The 26,573-nt window shown below is 41.0% G+C and overlaps 1 protein-coding gene across 2 annotated transcripts in view; it reads left to right on the top strand.

Annotated features, from left to right (window-relative positions):
- Window positions 1-26,573, top strand: part of GLRA2 (glycine receptor alpha 2) — a 132,234-nt gene that overhangs the window by 100,808 nt on the left and 4,853 nt on the right. For both annotated transcript variants that reach the window (XM_009639052.1, XM_009639051.2), the window contains exon 8: window positions 2,643-2,792. In XM_009639052.1, the coding sequence (XP_009637347.1) occupies window positions 2,643-2,792 (150 nt within the window). The remainder of the gene's footprint in view (window positions 1-2,642; window positions 2,793-26,573) is intronic.

The raw sequence follows: 26,573 nt of genomic DNA, 5'->3' as shown, positions 1-26,573 counted from the left end.
TTTTAGCAACATAATTCTGTACATATTGGGGATACATAGATAAAATTACTTAAAGTGATTTGAAAACAAAGGGATGAGCAGGTCTTCTCCGTTTGTTTATTCTTAATGTGCTGTTTTCTCATTTAAAGCTGTGCCATGGTATGGCAATGGCTAAACAATAAAACAAGCTACGTACCTGCCAAGCATATTGTGATCCTCTGATTCCAGACCAGCGGGCTGAAGTTAAAATAATCCAGCTGGCTCAGCAATTCTGTGGATGCCGTTTGTGGCAGCACTGTGCAAGTGGCAGGAAGGCTAACTCAGGGCTTCTGTTATTATTTTGCCCTCCCTGCTTTAAGCCCACCAGGACAGGATTTCCACAGTCAGAAATGCTGATTCTTGTGGCTTCGGCTCCCTGCATTGTGCTGTCTCTGGCAGCACAGTCCAGCTGTTTCTGCATGTCTAATACGTCTCCTAAGGGCATTGGTAGAGGAAAACAAGCTGCCCCTTCAAGGAAGGTAACAAACAATTTAAACTCAGATGCATTTTACAGAAATTGCAGTGACTTGATTCCTACAGTGCCTCAGCCTGTGGCACAGAGTGTCTGAGACATTGTCGAGTTTTTACTGTGTTTCACAGCTGCTCAGTACAGTCGTAACTTGTAAGATTTTCTTTTATGTGTGGGAGAGAGGAATGCATACCTGCTGCGTATCTACTTGAAAGGCACAGATTCATAGTACGACCCTAGCCTGCTAACTCCTCCTCTTCCATCTCAGCTGGTGCATGTTGTATTGTGGGCATCGCAGTGGGCATGGCAGTGTGGAGCTGGAGTACAGCCTCAGATACAGAATGTGTGTTCCCATGGTGCAGGATGAATATTATTGAGTACTTGGCTCCTCTGAAATGTCCTGCTCGGTGTTGGGGATCTGCAGGATGGAGCTCTGTATCCTTTCTGCCATGCTTTCAGTGCCAATTCCTCTGCTCATATTGCTTTCTGGAGCACATAGTGCAGTATATTCCATCTGATGTTAACAAAAAATGTTCTACGGACTTTGAAAAGTGATGCTATTCAAGCAATGGTAAACTGGAGCAACATCTACTGAAATAGGTGTGCTTCCCTTCATCACAAAATGGTAGCCAATGACCGTAAGAGCAAGGTCATTTCGAATAGCGTGTGCAAAGGGTAGAGGTGGAGTTTTTTAAAGGTGGAGATTGGGTCTCCTGAACATTAGAGTGTCAGTGAACAACACATTCTTTTCTGCTCTCTTTCAGACCACTGTATGCTTTGACTGCGTTGAAATGCACGGTATTATTCAGACTTTAAATATCTTAGACTATAATTTTTCAGAATTTAGGTATGATCCATTTTGCTTATCTCAATTCACTTGTATGGTGGTGCCATTGAGGTGACCTTGGGTATCAGACATCTCCAGAGGGCTACTTAATATAATGCTGGATATTTGTGCTCATTTGGATTAGCAAATGGAGGCTAGGCACCTAGTTTGGCAGTATGTGATGCTTTTCTTTAAACCACTGAGTAAAGCCCCATGTGTCTATGCTTAGACAGTGGTTCTAAACTCCTCTTTACAGACATCAAGATGAAAAAGCACTATTTGGGTGTTATTCATCACGTCCCAAAGAAAACATCTAAACCAGTTCAGATGCATTGCATCCTAGAAATGCCTGTTTTTCTTCATCCCTTGATGTATTTATATCAAAGGAGTTTAGGCAACTAGCTCATATGTAGTAGACACTAAAAGTCAGATTATTTTAATTCCACCCTGGATGCAATACCTGATAAACAAAAGAGACAACCTGCTGTTGCCTAATCAGAAGATCTTTGCTTAAAAACTGCAAGACTACAAAGAAAGGCAGAGACCAAATGCAGCTATGGACAATGTATACTTTTGATATGCATAGTGTGTAGCTCATTAATTGACTACTGTTTGGCCCACTGTATGGGCAATATGATAAAATTCTTGTGACATTGCAGTGCTGTAATACATCTGATTTTATTGTGTGTCAATTCAAACCAGAATAGGTGTTTTTTTAGAACAGAGGCATTTGGTATTTGGGTATTTGTAGTAGATATTATCTATGAAGATTTATTTTTCTTACAGAGTTGTTGGATAAAGGTTATGCAACTAAGATCAAACATTTAATAACACACATATTCGTAAAGTCATATCAACAAATAGGATACAGTACTTTGAATTTACTTTGAGGTTGTGGATACTAAACATAGCTAATTAATCAGTATGGCAATAAGTTCATAAAAGATGAAAAAGGTGGTAACTATAAACTTTCTAGAATTGTTTTTCAATAGGTTTTGTATCACGCCCTGTATTTGTATTCTTGCTGATAATCTCTGATTATGACTATAAGATCACTTGTATTTTGTTAGACTAATCCTGACTCTCTTCCTAAAGGCAGTAGCTCAGAATTTGTGTATTCTTTGTGAACATGCATTTCCATTAATAGTTGGATTATTTATTTGTTATAAGCCAATAAACTAACAAACCAAAACACAAAAAGGAAAACAAAATAACTCATTGAACAACTGGAACTCATGCTGTGCAGAAATGTGTTTATTTTTTCATGTCAATATCTTCAGCTCATGAAGAAGTTTGAAATATAACATCCTGTGTCTTATTTCTTTGTAGGTCTCCTATGTAAAAGCTATTGACATTTGGATGGCCGTGTGCCTTCTCTTTGTCTTTGCTGCATTGCTGGAATATGCAGCAGTCAACTTTGTTTCACGGCAGCACAAGGAGTTTCTGAGGCTTCGAAGAAGGCAAAGAAGACAAAACAAGGTACAGCTGCTCTTGACTTGGGGTGATTGAGTCTGCCCTGACAGCATGCTGGTGCGCAGTTGATTTCTCACGTCCGTTATTCTTGCCCTTGCAGGACAGTTTTATCCTAAAGTTTCCTTCTGAGTGATTTACTACTTGATGAAGAGCTGAAAGCTGGCCACTGAATTTATTTGCAGTTTATGAAGTTATTGATAAATGTCAGTAGATTGGTCATTGATTCCAAGAATTTTATTCTCTTCTTGCAATTGCTGAGGCAGCTGTACCTTTACCTGTGAAATTCAGTTTTCTTCTAATCCCCCCAAATTATGCTATTATGGGGCACCACCAACAGATAAGAACAGTTGGAAGCAATGATGTAGACAGAGTACCAATATTGTTTCCTTGCCATCATCCAGGCGTGCTGACATCAGCACATGCTTGAGACATGTCTTTTCTAGTGCTACCCTAGGTAGTCATGCTAAAACGGAAGATTCCTTAAGGCAGCCCACTGCAGAGTGATCAGCAGTTCTGCCTTCACTTCTAAATCACCAGCAACTGGTGACTTTCCCAGCTGAAACCAGGAAACATGGCCACTTCAAAACAGAGAAGGATCAGGACAATTTCTTCGCTACATTCTACTATTTCACAGTCTGCTACTGTTAATAACTTTAAATTTTTAGCAAAGGGACTATTTGTGAGTATCGTTATCACATCACCTTATACCAGTGACTGAAACGTAGGAGAAAGGCGTGTTTTTAACCTAGATGTCAGTCTAGAAATATTTTTAGGAAGTCTGTCCACCTTTCCTGATTTTTTTCTTTGGTAAATGGAAAGCCAAGAATAGACATTGAATTGAATTTTAGTCCTACAACTATAAAGTCTTCATCCTTTCTGTATCTATGTTACTGATTTCCAGTATCTGTAGAAACATTTAGGTTTACGCTGTACATATGCATTTGCTAGGTGAAGTAAATATTTGCTTGAGCTGCATGAGTGCTTCAAGCCACAAATAATGGTTTCCTTTACAAGAGGGATGACAACAATGGCACAGGGCATTTGTGTCTTGACAGGCCTGTCTAATAAATGTTCTGTAGCTAATGTAATATTTGATGGATGCTCTGGGAAGCAATCCAGTGCTGTTCTCTGGTTTAATATCACTGCCAGGTGAATTGAGGTTCCCGTTAAGATTAGATTACAAGAGAGAACAGAAATGCTTGCCCATCTGCAGGCACACACGCAAGATGCACTGCCACTGGAAGCCTTTGTTTCCAAAACCAGCATGGCAGCAGCAGAAGCTGCTGTATGGGGTCTGTAATTTCAGGTTTGGGTACAATGTCTTCTTTAGAGACGAACAAGGAGGCAAGATGCCACCATTGGTAAGTAGCAGTATCCAGTGGCATCACTCAAAAATTGGTCCATGGAAGTGGTCATCCGTCTGCTGCAGGAGTGATGATTCTGGTGGCTATTAGAAGAAAGTTGTTTAAAAACAAATCACTGGAAGACCTGTGTTTATCCTAAGCCAGTCAGTACATGGATTCTTTGCAAAATGGGTAATGCCCTAATTAAATACAAGGAAATATTCTGCTGGAGTAAGAGGCGCCTATCCATTTGCACAGGCTTGCTTTCACTTTTCCTATGAATCTAGTTGCACGAATTTCGAAATAGGGAATAATGTTACTAAGGCTATCTCTTTAGGAGGTGTTTTTTGCATCTCTTTACCTGAGTTTGTTTTTCATGGTTTTCTTGGTTTATTCTGCCTTGAAAGTGATTCACGTTGTTTTGCATGAGAGTCTTTTCTAACTGAGCCATTCTTCTCTTTGCGTGTTGTGTATGTGTGCTGTTGTGTTACCGCTGTGATATTCTCACTCTTGCTGCTGCTATCTATGCTGACACTCTGGGGACAGGCACAGACTGTGACTGTTGGGAATGAAAGCGTCGAGTCCGTGCGGCGCATGAATGGCTTGCGGAGCAAAGAGTCATCAGCTTACGGGACAGTGAATCAGATCGGCAATTCAAGTTTGAGGGTAAAACTGTAGTGAGAAAGAGAAAGCAAGAGAGAGTTTCAGTATGTGCAATGATGCCATAAATCAGCAAAATGGATGATTTTGATGGCATCACTAGTTGTCTCTTGTATTCTCTTTGCTAAATGTCCCTACAAAATATATAGTACTGTCCCCAGCATGAACAGCAGTTTCATGTTGTACATTCCTGTGGCCCGTTCTTATGCTTGCTTTTTTCCATGGTTGGCTTGTGCCACCCCCCGTTCCAAACCTCCCAAGGGAAGTGCATATATATTTGGTAGCCTGGTCCTGCATAAATATAGGGTGAAGGGGGGGAACAGGAGCATATGAAATGCCTTGAGACAGAAAATCCCACATTGTGTCATCTTTCAGATGAGCACATTCCAACAAAACTAGGTATGTATAATGAAATGCACTTGTATTGGTATGATATTTACTCCTGAACTGTCAACCTGCAGTGTTCCTCCTCGTGATGTCCTGAGCCCTTCTTAGTGGAGTATGAATATCTGTGAATGAAAAAAAATTATTTCGTTGGTTTCTTTTTATTTGCTTGGAGAAGAGCCATGGAGCTGAAATCTTTTACACAGCGTAACGTGTAGCAGATCTGAAGCAATATGATAGCAGCTGATAGATCCAGATTACGGGTGAGTTGTGGAGGTAATAAAATCAGTGATGGAGAGAGAAATGAGCTTACTGTGCAGCTCGCTGCTTGGGACTGGTGGCTGAGAAATGAAATTTATTCATTTAAATAAAATGGGACCAGGATTTAAATCTCTCAGGACCTGATTTCCCAGAACAAAAACATTGCCTGAGCAGCTTTGGAGCTGTAATGGGCCTCTGACTTTGATCAAGCTCTGTAAACTTATGTGATTATAAGATGCAGATGATTTCAGTGGATTTTGTACACTGTAAAGGGAATTAGTAGCTTCCAAAATCAAAGCAAAAACCACAGTGCATGTTACACAGCAAAATTAGGATAGAGGGTTTGCAATGCAATAAATCCTTCACTTTCAGAGCTATGATACCAAGCAGTAGGAGAGAGCCTTCATTTCCGGATACTTTCTACTGTGGAAATAATCATATTTACACATATACAAAACTGAACATGAAACCAAAAATGTCAGGGTCCTCTAGAAGATAGGACCAATATTACTATGCTGTAACTGTAAAGCTGATGCTATACAACTACGAAAACTGTCCAAGTAGCCAGCATTGCTTATCTTATCAGTCACGTAGTGCTAGTAGTCCAGCTAAGGGTCATGTAAGGCTCGGTTACCCACTCTCTCTAAGGATAGCTTGCAGAAACCTCTTTTCTACTTTTGAATATTGTGGATTACGTATATAGGCAGGACAGTACAGAGAGGGGCCATGTCGCTGCAGTGCTTTCGCTGCAAAGCCCTAAGAGTTGGAGCTGCACAGACGCTGATTTCCCCTGGAGAACTCCCACCAGAGAAGTGATGTGCACTTGAGAGGTGAACAGAGGAGACATACCAAGACATACCAGAGGTTTCTGGACCAATGCTACCATAGCTGCAGCTCGGTACATTTCCGCTCAAGAGAAGGACATTTGTGTGCAGAGGAGCACAGAGCAATACAGCCTGTGGTGCTACAAGAAGCCTCACAAGCAGAGAGCTTGACTGGCTGAGGTATTGCTCACTGAACTAGGACTTATGGTGAATGAGAATCTAAAAGTCAGAGGCAAGTGATTGTGACACTGTCAAGAGGAGACAGTGTAAAAGAGGGGTGATTGATTGATTGATTATTTATACTGCATCATTCAGTGCTAATCTGGGGAGAGAAAAAATAGGTGCCAAACCATGCCTGGCCAGGATTCCTGGGTTTAGCAGCTAGATCTACAAACCAAGAAAAATACTCTTCTCAGTTCTGTAAGCCTATATCTCTTTGTGTTTTCATTATTGCTTCTGCTGGGTCTTGTTCTTCTTACTGCTGCAGCCCTCAGGGCATTGCATGAAAGCACAAGACACCTTAAGAGACCATCAGATCTCTTAAGCCAAAGATCAGACTGGTTAATGTTTCTCTAGCAAAGTCTGGGTTGTGTTGTTCACCATCCGGAAATTGTATTTTCAGCTGAACCATTGACCTGTCATTGCATTAGAACAGATTGCACTACCAGGACCTGTTGCCATCTTCCATACAGAATAAATCCCCTTATCCTCAGGTAATCAGTGCTTCAACCTGTCTGCCTTCCCCATGCAGTTGGAGGAAGCATTCAATGCTTGTCCTAAAGATTTGTGTAGTCTTCCTGCTCACAGTGAAATACATCCAAAAGTAACAATCCTTCACTGCCAAGAGAAATGGTTGCCTATTTATTGTATATCATGACACTAATTTTTGCATAGAGAGAGTACTGGCTGCATAAGGTGTGAGTCTGACATACTGAGGATGTAGTACTGTTTCATTATATTAAAATCTAAATTTGTGTAGTGCCAGACCACCTGAAAGAAAGGAACTTCTTCTTTAAATGTGATTTGTCGTAATCAAACAAGATTTGCTTATTTTTCAAAATGATGTGTTTCCAGGGAAGCAGAAGAGCTCTGTTTACACAGGTTCAGTCTTCCCTTTTTGAAAACAGTAATTATGTTATATGAGCAGTAGTCAAAACGACTCACAGTACACTAGTATTCATACCATCATCTCAAAGATGACTTCCTAAATAATATGTGTGATGGCTACCAGTGTGACCATGAAGAGGGGTTAAGTTTGAGACCGTTAGTGTTAAAAGTAGTACTTTATAGCTTGAACAAAAAACTGTGCAGCTGGAGGCTGTGACAGACTCTAATCCCATGTGCAGGGAACACAGAGCAATACAAATAATAATGCTGCAGCCAGGGGGGTTCACATGCATGCAGATTAGCAAAGGGAGGCACAAATGGTCTTTTCAAAAGGAAGAGCTGGGACTGAGACTAAGTGATTACAGCGGCAAAGGATAACTCCACTAAGCAAAGGTGGCAGCACCTGGATGAGTGCTTCAGAGAACTGCTGGTCGTCTCTGGATGGAGCTGCGGGTGGCAGGGCAGGTACCCCAAGTGCTCAAGCAAAGTCACTGCGACTGTCAAGATGATACAGTATTTCTATCTTTAAAAAGGAGAAGAGGTATGCATTGAGTAACAGTGATTTTCAAAGGCCATCCCTGCTGTTTTAATCATACCGAAATCCCCAAAACCATTTTCTAATATTTTCTAGCCTTGCCCATTGAAAAACATCAGTACCTTCAGCCTGGCTTTGCCTTTAAAACACTTGGTACTACTGTCCCTGGTGGAAATTTTTTCCCGCTAGCATCCGTGTGCACTGCACTCGGCGGGATGACGTGCACGCTTCGTGTTATGTAAGGTGCTGCATCATGTGAATAATGGAAGTGCTCAAGGAAAGCCCTTTTTGCTGAGCTATTTTCGGTACTCACCAGGCGAGCTCAGGCACACGAGTTTCATTGTGAAAAATAAGAATCTGAGTCTGAATGGTTTTCTCTCTCACACACATCTTGCTTACTTAACGGATTAAAGAGCACAGAGCTTCTGCTGTAGATAAACACCCTCAAGATATTGCGGTTCCTTTTCTTTCTCCAGGGCAATTGCATTAGCACTTTAATGTAACTGCGCAGAAAAAAAATCCAGCAGAAGATAAATACACAAAAACGGTCATTTAGTTTCAGTCCCGCATATGACTGCACAAAACCAGTTAAATAGTAAACACAATGCATTTCAATGTGTTGCCATGTCACCTTGTGACCTCATTTGAATGTCCCTGTCTGTCATTTTATTGTGAGCGCAAACAGGCTAGGAATGGCCCTAGTTAACGTCAGTCAAAATATCTTTATTGTTTATTAAATGGACTTAGTACAGTGAGTTTAAACATTTAAACAAATGTATCATTTCAAACCAGAAAAGCATCTGGATATAAATCCTTGGTCTAGTTCTAGGCACAAGTCTAAAGAGAGACAGGAGTCCCCAAAGAAAGAGTAACCTGCTGGAAAAGAAGCAGTTCAGTCATGGGAGTGGTATCCAAGCAATGGATCAAACATCTAGTAAGACCCATCTGTCCAGGTGGACAGACTAAGCTTACTGGAAATGACGATTTTCCAGTGAAAGCAAACACAGAGAAAGAAACAGTGAAAGAGAGAAACTGTTTTTTTATAAGGGTATGTTTACAAGTGTCATGAGAAGTGAAATGGAAGATTTTGCCTTCCTTATTGGAGGAGGGAAGGTAAAAAGGCTCAAAACAAATATCTGTGTTTCATGTGTTTTACAGCCTCAGACATAATAAGATGATGGACTGTATGGGGTGGGGTTTTCATCCCAAACCAAGAAACAGAAAAGAAAAAGGATGGTTTCATTTCAAGGTAGAGAACTCTGAAAACCAAATAAAAATTTGGCTACATTAAACATTCTGTAATCAAAGGCAGACTAATTTATGGATCATGTAACACATGAGAAAGACCTGCAAATGTCAAGCCCCAAACATCTAAGCATTAGTTAAAGCTGGTAGAGTACAAGTGTGCAAGCTGCAGTAATGGAATCCAGGTACCAGAGTAGAGGCAAAGCCAGGACAACAAAATCAGGAAACAAAATTCATAGTTCTCAAACAAAAAAAATCCCCAAAATAATGGAGGGCAGGGAAAAAATGCCTAGTCTAGAGGTGGTGGAAACCAGAGAAGTGGAGAACTGATGGGGAGCTGGTCAGGCTGCAGAATGGTGAATCTTTATAGCCCCTGCAATGATCAGAGCAGTGCAACATGGAGTATTCAGTGGGAGCAGGGGACAGATAATCAAACCAGAGGGACCAAGGTCAGCACCAAACCAGCAATTAAGACATAGTGCAGTACAATGACTCATGTTGGCCAGCTTGCAAATACTTCAGCGAATTACTCCTTAATGTTAAATAAGATATGAACAGGTTATAAGCATTGTAAAACTAAGTTGAAAGGGGCTACAGAACAGTAATATTACAGTATTTCAGAACTGGTACAGCAAAATGACTATATGCTGCACCACCTGAGACAGGCAGGACTGGAAAAGCCAGGAGTATTCAATAAAGGGTTTTTTGTTTGCTTGGTGGTGCTACTTTGCTTTAGAAGCTCTGAGTCCTCTCTTGTACCTACCCTGCATGCAGTGGCTGAAAGGATCGGCTCTGAACTGACAAGCCTCGGGGACTGAAGTTTGCTCTTCACTCGAGTGAGTTTGTCCCGGTAGTTACTCCTGAACAGCAGGAAACACGCCAGAAATGAACTCTGCAGCTTCCCAGCTCATGAAAGGTAGTCTCCAGCTGGGTGCAAATGCCTCATTTTTTATTACACCTAGGGGAGAGTGAAAACTGAAAATAGGGCAGAGGAAGCTAGAAAGAGCCAGGGAACAGTGGTCTTATTTTTGATGCTTTAAAGAAACAAGAAGTAGCTTTTCAAGAACCACCTGCTACAGGCAGAAGTTTTTGTTTTCCAGGTTATTTTAGCAAATGATCATTCTTTCACTGGATGTGTTCCAGCCCACCTTACTTCATGGAAAAAAAAGCCAACTGAATATGTGCTTCATGATAAAAAAAAAAAGAAGGGAACTTCAGGAGGAGTATGTTTAACCTAAAGTGCCCGTGCCAAGACCCCAGAAAGTGTGAAAAGCCATTGCAGACCCAAGATTTAGGCTTAGACAGCACAAGGGGTCAAGGGAACAACTTTTCCCCAAAGTTGGATCCTTTGTTCTTTCCTTGTAGGTAGCTTATCTTTGCTCTTTCGCCGCCCAGAGTCAGGACCCACTAAGGCCCTGGTATCAGGGTTTCTCACTGCAGTGATTGCCAGGTCCTCTTTCCAGTGGGGGGGGTGAAGACATCTGGGATAAGAACATTTTCTGATCCCATGTTGCCAGGGGTCTGTCATGATGCTTCCTATCAGTTCTGAGTTCTGTCCCAAGCTTCGGTTTCAACAGCAGAGCATTTCAGTGTGAATAAATATAAATTAGTGTTTCTGCAAGAGAATGAAAGGGTCGCACAGTTAGAGCCGAGCATAATGCAGGCTGAGAATACCAGCACTGCTGTATCCGTGTATTTCTACCCTGACTTACAACTGTGCTCGCCCTGCACATCTCCAGAGCATAGTACACCAGTTGTATCAAATTACATGGTAAATTGGTGAGATGGGCAAATGTTCAGTAGGATCCACGAAATGCATATTTACATCTGACCCAATTAATCCCATTCTCCACAGGGGATAGAAGCTGCTATTTGAATGTAATTAATTGTGAAGCATTCTGTAATGATGTTGTCCAAATGACATTGTGCAAAACCAAATTGTTTTAACTAGACTGTTGAAACCTCATGCTGTCTCAAGGTCTGAAAAACTTCATGGGTTCCAGTAAAATCCAGTTTTTATAGTACTTTTTAGAAAGTGATGTTGAAACCATTTGTTTCTCCACCTTTTTTTTCCAGAGGGAAAACAACATTGTTTAGCCATTTCTGTTCAAGTTAAGAGCCTTTGCTTATGGCAAACTGATCAGTCAGAGTCTGATTCTGACACATTTAGTTTGATTTAATCATCAGACATGTTTATTTCATTTGATCCACTGCTAGAGCAAGATGCTATTTACTGTAATGTGTATATCCATACTTGGGTATTTCTCTTGCTGTTTTTTGGGTTGGTTTTCTTTTGTTGCTGTTGGGTTTGGGGTTTTTTTTTTGTGTAATAACACTAATCTGACTCGCACAAAAGAAGCAGTTGGCCAACTGTGTGGAGTATATGGATAGGTGGGGAAGGAGATTTTCTTTGCTACAACATGAGGAAGGGGCTAAATATAGCTACATGGGAAGGAATAAACACCTTGAAACTTCACATATTCTAAAGTACTTGTTGCTGAGTCTTCCCAGAGTCCTTGCAAAGACCATTGATTGGGAGCATCAGAGAACTCCTTGCCAAGCCCAGCCACAGGTCACTAAAAATTTATCCACTTCTGCTTTTGTGACTGGACTCTCTCCATGGCATCTCAGAGCTGGCACAGCCCTGGTTCTTCCCACACAACACTTCTTTACGACAGCAGGATCAATGCCAAGAAGGACTTACTATCGGAAAGCTCAGTTTTCCAGTGGGTGGTTGAATATATCTGGCATACTGAGTGTGCCAGAGTGGTTTTAGCTCTTGGATAAACAGATTGGAAAGGTCAGAAAAGGCTACTGTGGTTACCTAAATACATGGAGTAACAGAAGTCGAGAATCTTACCTGTGAATTTCTGCTTCGAGCCTGTAACTTCTCTCTGAGTGATAGCATAGCTCTTCTAATAATTTAACTTCTAACCTGTGTTTGTAATTTCTCACACAGATACTGTGCATGCATTGGTACACACACATATATAATCCACTTGCATAAGTGCAAGTTATTTTACCAAGGTGCCAAGGTTTTCATTTCTCTGTGATACCATGACAAGACTCCTAGGAGACCTGATACCTTTGTTTTCATGCCTCACCTCACTCTCTTCAAGTGGTTCTCTATGTAGTTTTCTGAGACAGCTCTTTCTGCCAGTCATGTGGAAGTGCTCTGCCTGTGACTGACTCATTCATTTTTCTGCTAAGCCTTCCCAAGCCTGCTGGTGGTAGAGACTTGCCTTCAGGTGCTCTATAATCTTCATATGTCAAAAGAATAACTAATTAAGAATGGACATCACAAACCCTGTTCATTAGAGATTATCTGAGTTGCACAAATGTGAGATCTTGCATGCTATTCTAGGGAAGCAAGTTTTTTCACCTTTACATATCTAGTTAGAGGAATTAAAATATTTGTCTGGTCCCACGTGTTTCATTGCATGTGCAGCATGGGTGCTTATACTGCATAAGTACTCTGTCCTAACTCTGAAAGGCTGGTGACCCTGCCACTGTCATGGGACTTCCTATGCGAAATTTGGGGGACATTCTTGTGTTTGCAGATATTTATACCAAGGGGTGGATACTCAAGTCTACTGAAAATTACTTTGCGCTCTTTCTCAATAATTTTCCAGCCCTACCAATAGACTACATAGGTATTTCTTATTACCTTCCAATGGCTCTTGCAGAAGACAATTACCTTTCCTGCAAGTTTTGCAAGTTCTTTCCCCGTCCTTTACAAAGTAGCAGTGGCAAATTATGCAGCTATTCAACCGCGGTTTCCTTATTAGACCATAATGTCAGCTGATCTTCCATCAGACTGGTCCCTCCCTGGGTATCTGAGCATGTATGTGTGTGCAAGTGTCTAAGATGAAAAAGCAGAGGAGGTGTAACATATTTTAGATATTACTCTCCATACATTAGCTTTGCATTGTATTTCCCACATAGGTCACTGGATTTCTTTTGAGCCTGTCTACCTAGTAGTCACCAGTTTCCCCCCAGGCTCTCGTGTGCTGGCATGTCCTGCCATGCCTGGGCTTCAGCTTTTCTGAAGCTTTACTTCTCTCTCTGAACCTCTTACATTTGGGTATCATGCTTCTCACTCCAGGTAGCCTCACCAATATTTCTAGTAATGATTTCCCTAGCAAAACTAAAGAGGATTAGTTTTTTTTTGATTTATCTGCTACCTTCAAAATTATTTCTCTATATAGCTTCTTTTTAATTACTTTTCAACCCTTTCCTACCAAGCGTGAGCTTAGTTGCTCTTTCTACCCAGTTTGCAAATCTGTTTTTTGGCTTTTCAGCCTAGCCAATGTGTTCTTCATGTAGCATTTGTTTTCAACTTAACCTTTCTAGATAGCAATAGTCAAATTTCTTAGATCCCATAAAACTGGATTCCTATCAGAAATGATAGATCTTTATAATAGCTTGGAAAAAAATATGCTTGTAAACAATTGTTTTAGTAATGCCTACAGAAAGGATTTATTGGATTTAAGATTCTTGTTTTCAGGTTTACAACTTAGGTAAAATGAACTTGTCACCTGTTTAAGCTAAACATGCTGCATGATAGTCAGAAGGCAAAGGGACTTTGTAGGAACATTTCTTCTGGTCGTTATCCAAACTTAGAAGTTACATAGCCAGCATAGCTTTGGAATGCATGGGGCAGCTGTTCAGCAACTGGCTGCATCTCTTCACTATGGGAAGCTCCATCTGGAGAAGAGAAACCCCAAGAAGGCTGCCCCATGTTGGGCCAGGGCTCTGCCTGGTGCAGAAAGCTCTCTGTCACAGCAATGCATCCCCATGCATCATCCTGGGCTCCAGGACTTTGCAGCTCAAAGACTTTCTAAGCCACAAGCAGTATTTTTGTGATGAGTAGCCTTTACTATTTATGGATAGAGCAGTCAGTTCGATGTGATGATTTATGAATTATTAAAACAGTTTTCTTAAACTTGCCATGAGTTGTTCGTATTAGCTCCTCAGCATTTGTGGGGCTAGGAGTACATATAGACACTGGAGCCACCAGGAGTGCATGTCGGGAGTGAGAAGAGTGTTGGAAGTGAAGGAAGATCTTGTGCAAGGTTAATCAAGAAATAGAAATAACCAAAGCTATGTATTAGTTGAAAGGAAACAGGATGAATGATGGTTTTGCAAATTGCAGTGCATATTCACAGGGTTCAGCCGGTATTCGTCATGAACAAAGTAATACTGCATTCAGTGACTGTGTCTACAAGGAGTTCAGGGTTGAAAGAGAAAGGAGGAGAGCTAGTTACGCTGGTTTTCTTTCCCGATCTGTGGTATTTGTCTTTGTACAATTACATGAATGAGAGCAGGAACAAATTTAGAGTATTTAAGAACTTAGCATAAGCCAGCTTCATCCTGCCATTTCAGATTTCTTAGATGGTGGTGGTGGGTCCTTTAGTCCGTGCAAGCAAGGAAGCAAAAACAATGGAGTAAGCAAGATTATTTTCTCCCATAATTAAAAAAAAAAAAAAGTATCATGAAGCTCTAAGTCAGTGCTACTGTTCTGAATCTTCACCTTTCACGTCAACTTCAGATCTTACTTAAAAGCAATTGATTAGCTAGCTGCTGCAGTTCTTTTTTAAAATGTTTTTGAGCACTGCCGTTTTGTTCCTTATTTTGGAGGTGTCCTAGATTTGTCTGTCATGAACTTTGGTGGAGTCAGTTCTGTATTTTTCACTAATGGGTTGGTCTTTTATTATTCTGCCCTTGCTGTTACCTGTGCTGGATGTTCATGCAGTGGAGATATAAACTGCAATTTCTCATAGGGACCAAACAGGCATGTGAGGGAAGAGTAATAAAAAGTCCAGAGAGGGTAGCTTCTTGCAGGAACAGAAAATTTCTTGCTCCCTAGCTGTAAATACTCTTTTTTTTCAAGTTTGCACATGGGATGTTTTTCCCCAAATACACGACAGCTCTTTTAAGATGCTCTGGTGCTGCATGCTCCTGTTCTTCTATTACTTTGAGATACTGGGGGTGCCTGTTTGTGTTGTCTGTCTCTTATTTGCTCTTTGATCTATGTTCACTTTCCTTTGTGGCTTATCTTGTTGTAAAAATAATCTATTTGAATTTTGTTTTTTGACGTGTGAAGATGGATGATTTTGTCACCCTTCTTTGTTCTTTTACTGCTTTTGCCTTTGTTTGGTGAGTTATCTTGTGGGTATTTGCATAGCTGGGGCTGAATAACAGGCTTATATAATGACAATGGATTTTTTTCATCAGACGTTGTGTTTAAACCTAACAGCTGCTATTCCCCGAAAATGTTTTGAACCCCACATGAAGCTAATAGATGGTTTTATTGCATGTGGCATCCCAAGCAGCGTTCCTAGAGTCTCACTTTTTTCTGTCACTGCTATACGTTCCTTGCTGCCTAATGTGAGTCTCTTGAGTCTGTCAAATATTTACTTCCTTCAGCTATGAAACAAGAACCCAGTTCTCCTGCAGTGAGGTCTTCTTCATCAGAGGGGAGATAGCAGGGTATTTTTGGGGGTGTACCACACCTTTTCCCTTGTGTGAGCTGCGGGCTGCCTTAGCCTGAGGCAGACACCTGCACTCCCAAAGCACTGTACCCCAGGGGTACACAGGTGCCCCCGCGGTAATCAGCATGCCACAATGAGATGTGAATTTTGACCTTTCTTTTCCCACAAGTCCTTCCCTTTTGCCTTCCATATTTAAGTGAAGATGTGCTAGGAATTGGTACCAAATCCATGTGAATCTGGGGATCTTTTCAGCTGGCAGCTTTCAAAGCTTCAAGGCAAAGAGGCTTAGACTTTAGCCTCTTTGCATGTTTAAAGCATTACAACACAGAGAAAGCTGTTGGGCCTGGACTGTTATTGATTTCTATTCTGTTCTTGAAACGACAAACACAGAATTGTAGGATGGCAGGGAACAGGACCAGAAGAGCCCTTGAGAGCCAGCTGGCAGAGCCGGCACCAAGCAGTACGCTGGGAGATTTACAGTTGCTGAAAATATTAATCAGTGCTCTTAAACAGTTTCTTCTGTAATGTGCCCAATATATCAGGAGTGAGTTTAAGAGAGATTTGTGAGGGATTGTTCCTCAGGGAGACTGTGAGCTGAGTTATATCTCTTTGTGGATGTGCTGACCCGCAGTTGAGTATTTCTGATTTACACTTTGTAATTCTCCTTGACTTGCAAGTACTCCTGAAACAAAGGTCAGTAAAAAAGTCTCTGAACAATTATTTACCATTCTGGACAGGAATAGTGGTAGGCTGTTTCTATCCTAAGGCTCTTTGGTTCCCCTTCCTTCTGCAGCAGCACAGGTTACAGCTGTAGATATGCCGCTGAAATACAGCCACAAAAGTTTGTGTTTTGTAACTCGTGCCAATCTCCTACTGAGCTGTCTGCTTTCTGAGTCTGTGCTCTCATCCTTTCTTAGCACGGAGAACTGCCCTTCACACTATAGCCCCTTTTAGAGGTTACTCCTAATTTTAACTTCTGTCTGGACTGAGGAAGCAATTTTTCAACACATAGATGAGGAGGCAGGATTAATCCAATACTTATTTTGACAGTGATATAAAACCCATAAATGCATGATGCAGTATAAAACCAACCTGCCTGAGCTCAGTAATCAGACATGTAAAAAACAGCGGCAGAAGAGCAGAGCTACTGATTAAGATGCACAGTGATTTTCTTTATTTAATAGAAAAGCACGCAGAATTTTAATTGCTATGAGGAGATTTTCTGTTTGCTGCAAGTACTCGTGTGGGTTGCTAACGTGACGACTGTGGTTTGACAGGGAAGGACCACATCAGGCAAGACTTGAAAACTGGCAGGTAGGAATACAGTGACTATTTCGTACTGGGCCCTGCAAGAGAAGACACATCTGAAATGAGTATGTGACGAGTGGGGAGTATTGGATTTCTGTGTGAGGAGTTGACAAGTCAGACAAACAGCAGCCATATATTATCTCCGATGGTGAAAAGATCACATCATTTATAACCTTTGAAGCAACAGGAAAACTGAATGCAACATCATCTTATAATGATCTAAGAGAGAACTGTCTCTTTTTTTTTCTCCCTGGTTATATATAGCTGTTAGAGGGCCCTGCTGAGTGGAAAATGGAGCATATGATCAAGGGCAGTCCAGTGAGTCAATTTACTGACTAATACTGTAGATTATCATGTCAAATATATAGCACCAGCAGTATGAACAATAATGAAGCCTAGTTTATTTCTTTCTTGTAAATTGAAATGAAGATGTGATTGGAATTGTCACACCTTGGATATATGAGCCAGATTCTCTTAATCATCCAAAACAAATTGCCTTATTCTTTATATTGACGTTTATTTTAGGAGCCATTCCAAGACTGGCAAGCTGGAACCATCTATTTAAATGTGTCAAACATGTTTAAAATATCCTCTAGACAGCTGTCCCCTCAGGTGATGGTTCAATGGTCTTGCTCTTTGAAATACCTGCTCCCCTCAGACCCAAATAAGGGATAACTCAGCCTTTCATCCTGTGGGGAGAAATCATTCAGTGCAGAGTCATGCAGAGACACTGCAAATGAGCTCCAGGATCATCAGTAAACCATCCAGCCATGGAGCTGACAGGGCAAGAGACTCCTACAAACCCCAGACGGCCATCGGAAGGAACCTTTCCTCGCCTGGTCTCCTGTCTTCCCATGCTTCAGAGTGTCAGTGAGCAAGCATGAGGAGGGGAGATATTGCCAATATTGTGCAGAATCCATGGGTCTTCTTCCAGTACTTTTGTTTCCTTTCCAAATTACAGGGAGAACATATCCATGTGTTTTGTAGGTTCATTTATGATGTTGATCAGTAAGGCGGTATTCTCTGTAATGTCAAACTGAACACCACCTGAAGAGAAGGTACAGTTAGCAATATGGTAAAATTTCCACTCCATAGAGAAGGGGTTCGTTTTAATTCAGCTGTGCCATACCAGGGATCCTGTGTTTTACTAGTGTCCAAGCTCCAGGTGAATGTCTGATCACCTTTTGGTCTGTTAAAATTCTAGCATCAGCAAAATCTTAGGGAAATAACATTTGAATTGCAAGTCATTACCATTCTTTCAGGGACAAAAAGGTACATAATCAATGTTACTGATTTCTAAACTCCTTTCTCTAAGAAAAGAGCTGAGAGTAATTGGAGAGACATTAACTAACTGTTTGCTAAAGATAAGTCACAAAGCCCAAATATTGTTTATCTGTTAAGTATAATTTCCTGAAGGTGGTGTGTAAACTAATATAGAAATTAGCACAGTGTTATAAATTTAGCACATATAGGGAAAAGCAGATGGTACTGTTGTGATTGGACATGGCATTGGAGTATTCCAGAGCACGCCAAATCTTTAATCTATTACTATTTGCCTACACTACCATTACTCAGTTTTCAGTAGACTAGAACACATACTATGCACAAACAACAACTCCTCTTGCTGAGCTTTAAACTTAGAATAAAACAAAAATCCCATTTACTGGTTTTGCAGCACTCACTGTGTTCCTTTTCCAAAGGCTCCAAATGGTTCGGTGTTGCACATTCTGGGCAGTCAGAACACAGGCACAGACCATGCCATGGGCCAACGCACTCGGCGGTCTTCAGCTTTCCATGCCAGCAATGGGGCATGCTGTATGTCATGAACAGTAGCACAAATGAGAAGCAATACGTTTTAGACCCCTTTGTGGTGCTGGCAACTCTTTGAGCTATTAGGTGCTCTGTGGTTATCCAAACGTGGAAGGTTTTAATTTTAAAAAAATCAGCTATTTCCTGGTTATTCTTAAAAGGTAGAGTAACACCTCTCAGTTCAGAGGTGGACTTGGCAAGGTGAAGCTCTACTTTTATGATTTGTCTACTGTTTAGAGGAAGAGAATTTAGTTGCAAAGAGCAGAAAGTGGCAAGAGCAGATAGGGGTTGAGGAAGGAACTGAATTTTGCAAGCAGAAGGTGGAGGTCACATATTTGGAAATCAGTGAGGATGAAAGTATCAAGTAGGACATAGGCAAAAGCAGAACTGGGAATTAGGGAGGCAAAATGTGTGGTAGAAAAAAACAGAAAAGGAGTCAAGAAGTGAAGACACAGGTGCAGAAGGAAGGAGACAGGGAAGCAAAAGCCCTGAGAGTGGCTGTTGAATACCATTTCCTTAATCAATTGGCCTGTGCTTCATATTAGTGGTTTTAAGACCCCATTCATGTTTCCAGCTCAGAGGACAAACAAATCAGGTTAATGCCCACTCATTATAAATGCACAGTGTGTGTGATACCCTCTTGTGCAGTATTTAGGCTGCCCCCAAACCCATCATCTTGTCTGATTCTGGAAGAGTGCTCCTGCCTGCTACTCATGAGGCTGTTGGATGTCCAGTGAAGTAGAAACCCATGCTGCTGTGTCTCCATTTTTCTCGGGGGTCTCCTGCACTGTTTCATTCTCTGGCTTACTGACATATTTTCTGAACACAATCCTTCCTCTTACAAAAGCAGGCCCCCAAAGTGAGTCCTGACCTCTTCAGTATATCCAAGGACAGGTTTCTTCAGAGCTCCAGCACCACAAACACTGATTTAGAATTACTCCAGGATGCAAAAAAGATGAAACATAACACACACATTTCAGGAAGGCTTCTGGCATAGCAATTATTTTGGTGATATTCTTGCATTCTCTCCTCTAGATAAATTAATCAGACATTGCTGCTCTCATTTTCCTTGATATTCTTGAGCAAAACTTGAGTTCAGATGAGTGTCTGATATCCTCTCCTAAGACTACCTCTTCCACTGTTATAGTCATGCTTCCATGTTTCATCTGCTTGTACTTCTCAGTACTGAATTTTCTTATATACTATTAAATCTATCGTTTCAGGTTATCCTTTAATCAGTTTTGCCAAGTAATAAAAGTCCATCACCAGGCAATTTGTTGCTTAGCTACTGGCCTGGGCAGATGGGCTCCTGGAGAGTTGCCAGCACCCCATCAGAGGGCCTGCTCATGGACAGAGAGGGTTGAGAAGGTTTAATGACCCTTGCCCATGTGTTCTGTATCACTGCTCCTCAGAATTGCATTCCCATCTGAAGCGGAAAAGCTAGCAGAAAAGTTAGCATTTCGAGAAGTTATTCAAAATGGAGTTTGCAGTTTGAACTATGTCCAGTTCTGGGCTCCCCAGTTCAAGAAAGATGAGGAACTCCTAGAAAGAGTGCAGAGAAGAGCAACTAGGATGATTAAGGGACTGGAGCATCTCCCCTACGAGGAAAGGCTGAGAGAGTTGGGCTTGTTCAGCCTGAAGAAGAGAAGACTGAGAGGGGATCTCATCAACACATACAAATATCTTAAGGGTGGAAGTCAAGAGGATGGAGCCAGACTCTTTGCAGTGGTGTCCAGCAACAGGACAAGGGGCAATGGGTACAAACTAAGACATAAGAGGTTTCAGTTGAATATGAGGAAAAACTTCTTTACTCTGAGGGTGATGGAGTACTGGAACAGGCTTCCCAGGGGACTTGCGGAGTCTCCTTCTCTGGAGATATTGAAAGCCTGCCTGGATGATGTCCTGTGTAACATGGTCTAGGTGAACCTGCTTGAGCAGGGGGGTTGGACTAGATGATCTCCCGAGGTCCCTTCCAAACCTTGTGATTCTGTGTGATTCTGTATGAAATGCTCAGGTGAGAGATCCTAACCTTAAGCTGGAATACAAAAAATCTCACTAGGTGGACTTCCCACTAACAAATGCCTTTAGGGAATACAAAAGGTATTAGATGACTAAATAAAGTAGATGCCCACATGTATATGTATGTACACATTCCTACATGTGTTGGTGCATACAGGCTGTGTGGGTGTATATATTTATGTGTGTGTGTAAAACAGTAAAAAAGAAAACTAGAAAACCCATTTTAAATGAAATCTTATTTCATTTCCATTGCATGCATACTTCCAATGACCTTGTAGGGTTTGTGGATTTATTACTTACCAGATGAGAAAAAAATGCCCAACAATTCTGTGTAAAGATTGTACAATCAAGTTGCTATAGCATTGAGTGCCATTGATTTTTACCTCATGATAAATATTTTGCTGTGAATAAATAATATCAGAGTTTTATAGAGCAACTCTCATAGAAGAAAACCAAAATGAATATATAGAGGTCTACTTGTGTAGTAAATTTCTAATACATTCAAACAGTCAAGATGTTTCTAAGATGCAACAATTTAATTTTAGAAACAAGTTTGAAGTGCAGATAGCTGGCAAATACTTTGTTTAACCCACTCACGCTTCAGAGCTATGTAAAAACAGCTAGAGAAATCCAGATTGAGATCTTGGCTAACAAGAACTAAATGATATGCAAAGCCAGAAAGGATAATCTGTGTAATAGAAGATAAGAAAAGAAAACCAACCCCAAAATATTATTTATTGGAAGTCTGGTATTAAGAACGGATAATTGGAAAAGGAAGGCATTTATTTATTGGCTGCCTTGTCTCCTCAGAAAAAAAACCCACAACACACAAAACTTATAAAATTTGCATGTGAACATTTTAAGATTATTCAGATATTCTTGACTATTTTTAGCTGCAGAATTTAAATTTTTAATATAATTTGCAATATTTAATTCATTTTGTGCAGTTATTTGCATAAATTAAATGCATGAAGTCTGTGTGAGCAAGCTCTGGTAATCTCCCTCTGCATTTGTTGGGGTTTGTGCTGGGTGTTTGCTCTAGCAAATGGCTTGAGGGAGAGAATCCACCAACAGAGAGGAAAAAAGCCTCTCCACTTCCCCTTTCTTTTCCCCTTCCCCTTTTCTTTCCCCTTCCTCTTCCCCACACCAATCAGGAGACAGCCAGTGCCCAGTGAGGGGCACGAATGCTGCAGGTCCCAGCGCTTTGTCTCCAGCCCTGGTGGTGAAAACGGCATCCACTGTCCCTGGCCTGCTGCAGGCTGAGCTGCAGATCGGCTTCAACAACTGGTGGAGCTGAGGGAATCGAAACACAAGCCTGACAAAATCCCCAGCAATACACTGTTCTAGAGGGTAATCTGCATTAATTGACTCAGGAGTGCCGTTTATGGGCCCCATACACACATAACGCACTTTTTAATTTTTTTTTTCAATTTTGGCTGTTTAACAAACGAGGTACACTGAGATGCCACGGTCAGGGCACGGGGGTGCTCTAATAAAGTGATCTAGGGATGGGACTTGCCAGGCGGTGTTGGCCCTGCAGCAGGTTTCAGGGCAGGAGAGAGCTGAAATCTGAAGCTGGGTCTTGAACACTGCCAACCAACAGGAGGTGGGCGACAGATTCTGCTTGTGCCCCACCTCATCTCTCCTGGGGCAGATGTTTTGCAGGCTGCAAGAGAAAGCGGGAAAGGTGAATTTTAGGTACGTTTCCCTCAGTTGTTTTAGGCTTTTGAGGTTCTCAAATTTTAGCAAATACAGTCTTGCTTTACGTTACTTTGCTTTGATGTGCCCATTAACCACTATTCCATGTTCTAGCTGAAATAGTCACATATTTAAACACTGGCTTTGCAGTCTGCTCAGCCTTGCATGCAGACAGCATGAGCAGAAATTAGTTGTCCTGTAACCGACAGATTTCTGGTCAGAGCAGATTATCCATCAAATCTAGGTCATTAACTTGTATTTGTCTGATGTAAACCAGACTAATGTGCCGTTCCCACTGATAAGCCGGCCAACCTCTGCTTTCATCAGAGAGAGAGAGACTGGCGGAAGAGTTATCCAAGAGCAGTCAAGTCTCCAGACTGCAGTGTCCTACGAGGATTTAATATCCAGGCAGATGATGTCTATAGGACACTCACAGATCACTGGCTCTGGATATTTTAAGGCATTATTTTCATTTAAAACAAAGGGAAACCAAGACACTGCATCAGGAATAGATCTGCTGTTATTTAGGAGCTATAACTATCATAATATTTATGAGGCTGTGCAAAACAGCAGTTCACCAGGTTCTCCCTCCTGCCCCCAAAATTAAAATATTAATTATATTATATATAAAACATGAGGAAGAATAAGAAATTGACATTAACTGTGTTTGCAGAATTGAGAGAAGGAAGCCTTGCTTAAAGAAAAAGGAAAATTTTATTTTTTTTGGTAGCAAACTGATCACCCTTACTGACTGTATAATCTTTATTATTAAAGTAATCCCTGAAAAATTTAGATTCCACTTAAAGACATTTCAAGCCAGGAAAATATTTTTGCTCCACAACATGTTTAAATTATGTTACTCTTTCAGTTAGATAATGTTCAATTCCTACTTGAAGAGGGCAAAGCCACATTAACTACCATTTCATTATTGTATTAACAACAGTTCACTTGCTGTTCTTACAGAATGAGTAAGTAAATCACTCATGCTTCAGAGATTCTTCTGCTATTTATTGGAGATAGGTGGTATTATTAAACACAGCTTTCTAAAACAAACCTAAATTTGCCCATTGGAAAGGCTTACTAAAGATAACATTGACCGATCTCTCTTGCATTAATTAAAATGTCAGTGCTATTTGTAAGGCAAGGTCAGTTTTACTTAGATTTTATAAGGCATGAGTGTCGAAATGAGAGAAAAAACAAACCTCGGTGAGCAGGGAAATGGGTGTTAAGATAGGTAGAAAAGGGGTGAATGCCACTATCACACACAGAATAGTGGGTCCTGATGGAGCAGCATCACGTAGTAGGATTGGTCAGAGACTGCTTATGTTTTTGAAGAAACACCTTGGTGAATATTTAGAAAAAAAAATACTCAGGCCAAATTCTGGGACATGTTTGATCTATACTTTGGGCAGGATTGAGGTGATGGACTGACAATTTTATATCACCTGCTCCTCTGAAGCCTGGATTAAGGTGGCATGGGAATGGCATCTGGCGTAGATGAGCTGAGATCCAGGGATCTTCAGGGTAGAACAAATCAGAGAAGTCTGTTAGTGACTCTTTATTACCAAATGCCACCAGAGCTTTCTCAAACTTCGCTTTTTCCTCCTGTGTAAGGAACTGGGACACATAGGTTTGCTGTGTAAGAGTCATCTCTTTCTGCATCAGCAGGATTTAGCCTCAAGGCAGAAGGAGATGAAGAGGAAAAAATGACACTCAAAGTACTAAAAACTAGTGGAAACACAGGACATTTCAACATTAGCTGCAACTCCTAGCATATTATGGAGGTAGACGACCTGAATTCCCATAGGACATGCCATATTTGGTGAGAGGGAATGGCCTCTGTTCCAGGATCCTTTCTCTAGCAGTGACATGGCATGGATATTGAGACAAACTGTATTTAAAAGCTCCAAGACAAACCTAGAAGGACTTTTCTGTCTTCTGAAAATAATCAACCAAGGATACACTTCTGCATGAACTAGGTTGCACTTTCAGGTGCTGCACATGGACCTATGAATCTGTGCCATTGTACCATCCTCATCCTCTCAAATGTTCTCACACAATTATTTACACAGGTAAATGAAAGGTTACCTTCCTTTTAAAAAATAAGTTTTTGTTTTCTCCCTCATACTGTCATAGTGTTTTATCCTATTTCCTGCCTTGAAAAAGAACATATATATACAAAACCCCCATAATCTACTCCCTTCCACTTATTTACATTCACCATGATTTTATGACTACTTTGATATCCGCTCCCAAACATAGCTTTTCTAAGCTTTGTTTCTCCTCATACAGAAAAAGTCTTTTATCATCCTTCCTGCTCCCCTTTGTACTTTTCCTAATTCTACCTTTACTGAGTTTGGCTGAGCAGAAACATTCCTTGCATTCAAAAACCGATCACCCTGTGAGTGGATGAAGTGGCAGAATGATGTTTCCTCTTTCATTTGCCCATTGCCTGTTGGCTGCTGAGCAGAGGACTGATGTTGTCAGAATCATCTGTGTGAGAATTCCCCAACCTCCCACTTGGGAAAGAACCCATTTTGAGCCCATTACTGTCCATGAGTAATTAGAATTATCTTTTGCAAAGTGCTTTACCTTGCACTTATCAACCCTGTATTTCACTTAGTGCCATTTTGTTACCGAGTCACCCAGCATTTAGAAATCCTAGAAACCCTGGCTTAAATTTGTCCACTTTGAATACCCTGTGTCACCTGTGTGCCTTCCCTTAGGAAGCTTTGTCCCAGCTCATTTATAAATCTCTTCCTTGTTAATGGTTCTTGCACAGATTCTTGGGGATCCCCTCCAGCAAATCCCTCAGGTATGAAATTGATCTTTTACTCCTACACTCCATTACTGCCTTTCAAACAATTAATCTATGAAAGGACCTCCCCCCTCATCTCCTGATAATTTAGCTTTGTAAGAGCCTTCTGTGGGGAACCAAAGAGGATTTGAAAGTCCAAGCATGCTTCTCAGCTGAACTACCTTCATCCACATACTCAATGACTCCTGAGAACTGAAACCATGTGAGCATGACTGTTTTTGCAAAACCACATGGTGAATTATTTAAAGTACTGAGAGATGGGAGGTGCCTCAAAATCATAAATATGATTTAGGAATGAAGTCTCCAAAGCTATTTTGGTGTCTAATTCCTATTGATTCCATTTTGCATTCAAGTCTGAATTTATTGTGGTTTTCTAACTTTGTGCTTATGAATGCCAAAAGGAAAATTCCCCTGATATTCTCTACCCTATACCTAAAATTAATCTCCTATGTCCTTGAAATTTAATTAAACCAGATAGTCTTTTAAATCGTTTGCCCACCATATGTTGGAAAAAGAGTAGCAAAATTAAACGAATAAATCACATCAGAGACTAAATTAAATACACTGTTTGAAGCCAGCCTCTCTCTCATTTTCTTCATTGTTAAAACTGAGTCAACGCTGACAATAAGCGTTTAAAAGTGGTCAGGACAAAACACTTCAGAATGCATTGTAGAGAAAGCTGTGCATGCAAAGCAGTGAATGGACTAGATTTTCTAAAGTGTTTTTCCCATTCCTGATAGCTTTGGTGTGAAGTTGGTAGTAGGAATTACATTCTAGACCTGATGGAGTAGAAATACAAGCTTTACAAAGATGGAAGATGAAGAAAGAAAACCATGTCAGAAATATGGCCCCCCTGATTTACATGTTGCCTACTGTAAAGTTAAGTCAAGAAAATCTAATTTCATTACATTGTAAAGCACAGAAAATTATTAAATTCATAAAGGGAAATCAAAAATTAAGGAAAAAAATATTTCTCATTTGATGAAATTTGATTGTAGCCAACACCTAAGCATGTTTGCTGATGACACAAAACTGGGAGGAGTGGCTGATACACTGGAAAGCTGCACTGCCATTCAGCGGGACCTGGACAGGCTGGAGAGCTGGGCGGAGAGGAACCTGATGAAATTCAACAAGGGCAAGTGCCGAGTGCTGCACCTGGGGAGGTCGAACCCCATGCACCAGTACAGGCTGGGGGCTGACCTGCTGGAAAGCAGCTCTGCTGAGAGGGACCTGGGAGTCCTGGTGGATGACAAGCTGACCATGAGCCAGCAGGGTGCCCTTG

This window comes from Egretta garzetta, unplaced genomic scaffold (genome assembly GCF_000687185.1).
Source record: "Egretta garzetta isolate BGI_Z169 unplaced genomic scaffold, ASM68718v1 scaffold205, whole genome shotgun sequence".
Lineage (NCBI taxonomy): Eukaryota > Metazoa > Chordata > Aves > Pelecaniformes > Ardeidae > Egretta > Egretta garzetta.
Note: the sequence above shows the minus strand (reverse complement) of the source record. Positions and strands in the feature narration are given on the sequence as shown.